Genomic DNA, 2,026 nt, shown 5'->3' on the forward strand with positions numbered 1-2,026 from the left:
GCGCCTCGCGCTCCTGCTGGCGGCGCACCCAGGTAGGGCCCGGGCGGAACCGGACGGGATCGCGGAGGGCAGGGAAAGAAGGGGCTTCCACCCTCCGCAGGAGGCCAAGGCGGGGACTTCGGCGAGGGCGCTCAGAGAGAGCTGGGGACCCCACGGCGCGGATCAGACAGGACCGGATCCACTTGCCCTTTCCCGCGCAGGAGCCTCGCGCTCCTGCTGGCGGCGCACCCAGGTAGGGCCCGGGCGGAACCGGACGGGATCGCGGAGGGCAGGGAAAGAAGGGGCTTCCACCCTCCGCAGGAGGCCAAGGCGGGGACTTCGGCGAGGGCGCTCAGAGAGAGCTGGGGACCCCACGGCGCGGATCAGACAGGACCGGATCCACTTGCCCTTTCCCGCGCAGGACGCTGGAGTCTGGGTCCCCCACACCTTCTTTGACCCAAGAGTCCAGGTTCCCAAGTGGCTTCCCCTAGGACACCGAAGACCCAAACCCCTGTGCTGACCAATTTTGAGGGAGCTTGGCTGCCTTCAGGAAAGCTATACCACAGCCAAACCTGTGGTTCCTAAGAGAGTCTCCCCACCCCAAATTCTGAGTCCAGACTCCATAGGGACCCTGCCTCCCTTGGAAGGGGCCCGGAGTCCCAGCCCTGGCAGCGAGGGTGGAACAACGTGTTTCCTAGTGACAGTGCCCCCTGCCTGGGGCCCTCACCAGCGCACACACCTGCACGGTGGTGGGAGGGACAGGAGCAGGAACAGGGACAGGAAAGGGGCTGAGGAAGAGAGGGCATCTGTGCCTTCCTCTGGCTGCCCGCGACTCAGACCCAGGCAGGCACCAGCCTGGCCGCTCCCCTGGATGCCTGGGAATCCAAGCCCCTGGCACAGAGGGGTGAAGGGAGGTTGGAAGGGCTGAGAGTGGTGCCCAGAGGGTGCAGCGTGGTGCTTTTCTGGCAAAAGTGATAAGAGGCAGAACCCAGCCTCTCAGGCCACAAGCGTCGGGCCCTCAACCCTCCTCCCCCAGCACCCCAGTCCTAGCCACGGCGCTGTCCAGAGCCAGGGTGACTCACCTTACACCCGCTCTCTCTGTTAGAGACAGAAGACAGGGGCGCCCAGGGGTCTCTGACGCCAACCGGACAGGTCTCAGCCAGCCTTTCCTTCCCACATTCCTGAAACCTGCCCAGCCCTGTCCCCCGTCACCGTCCCACACACCCATCCTGCCTGGCTCCCGGCCCCCACCACAGCCCACAGCCCAGGCCCCCATGCTCCACAGAGCAGAGCAGCCCCGGGGGCCAGGAGAGATGGGGGGAACGGGTACAAGGAAGGGTTGGGGGAGGCCAGGCAGGGACTGAGACCTGGGTGGGACAGGGGTGGAGGAAGCCAGCCCTGCCCTGCAGAGGTGTTTGCTCTGGTGGGAGAAGCAGGGGCAAACAGGAGCAGCCCTGCCCCGGGACCCTGACCAAAGGCCCAGGGGGAGCTGGCGCTGCAAGGGAGGAAGGGCAGAGAGGCTGCTGGGGTGGGAGAATGGAGCTGAGGCTGAGGGGGGGGGCTGTCCCATCGGTGGCAGTGGGAGGGAACTCAGGTGCTGTCCCCAGGGGTCCAGGCCGAGATGCACGTGTCCGTGCCACCTCTGGTGGAGGTGATGCGAGGAGAGCAGGTCACCCTGAACTGCACCCCCTCGAGCAAGCCTGACCACTTCGTGCTGGAATGGTTCCTGGTGAGAGCCCTGGGAGTGCGGGGCTGGAGGCGGGGGCCTGGGCACACAGCTCATCCCCTCGTGGGGGGCTGGGAAGAGTGGGAGATGTCCCCGCTGCATCCCACTCTACAGACGGGAGCTCCTGGGAGAGGGACAACGCAAGAGCCACAGACGGGACGGGATGGGGAGAAATCAAGTACAGGGGACAGGGACGGAGCGCGAGAGATGGGACCCCAGGAAGAAGAGGCCAGAGGGAGAGACCCCCGGCACGGGGGAATAGAGCTGAACCCCGGCCCTCGCCTGCCACCCCCAGATCGAGCGTTCTGGGGCCCGCCGCCG

General features: G+C 66.5%; 1 protein-coding gene across 1 annotated transcript in view; it reads left to right on the plus strand.

The window, feature by feature from the left end:
• Bcam (basal cell adhesion molecule (Lutheran blood group)) overlaps positions 1 to 2,026 on the plus strand; it is a 14,642-nt gene that overhangs the window by 6,119 nt on the left and 6,497 nt on the right. The window contains exons 2-4 of the mRNA XM_019207356.2: positions 101 to 232; positions 1,587 to 1,708; positions 2,001 to 2,026. Of these exons, the coding sequence (XP_019062901.1) occupies positions 101 to 232; positions 1,587 to 1,708; positions 2,001 to 2,026 (280 nt within the window). The remainder of the gene's footprint in view (positions 1 to 100; positions 233 to 1,586; positions 1,709 to 2,000) is intronic.

The sequence above is a fragment of the Fukomys damarensis genome, unplaced genomic scaffold (genome assembly GCF_012274545.1).
Source record: "Fukomys damarensis isolate Sample0158 unplaced genomic scaffold, DMR_v1.0_HiC HiC_scaffold_19, whole genome shotgun sequence".
NCBI lineage: Eukaryota > Metazoa > Chordata > Mammalia > Rodentia > Bathyergidae > Fukomys > Fukomys damarensis.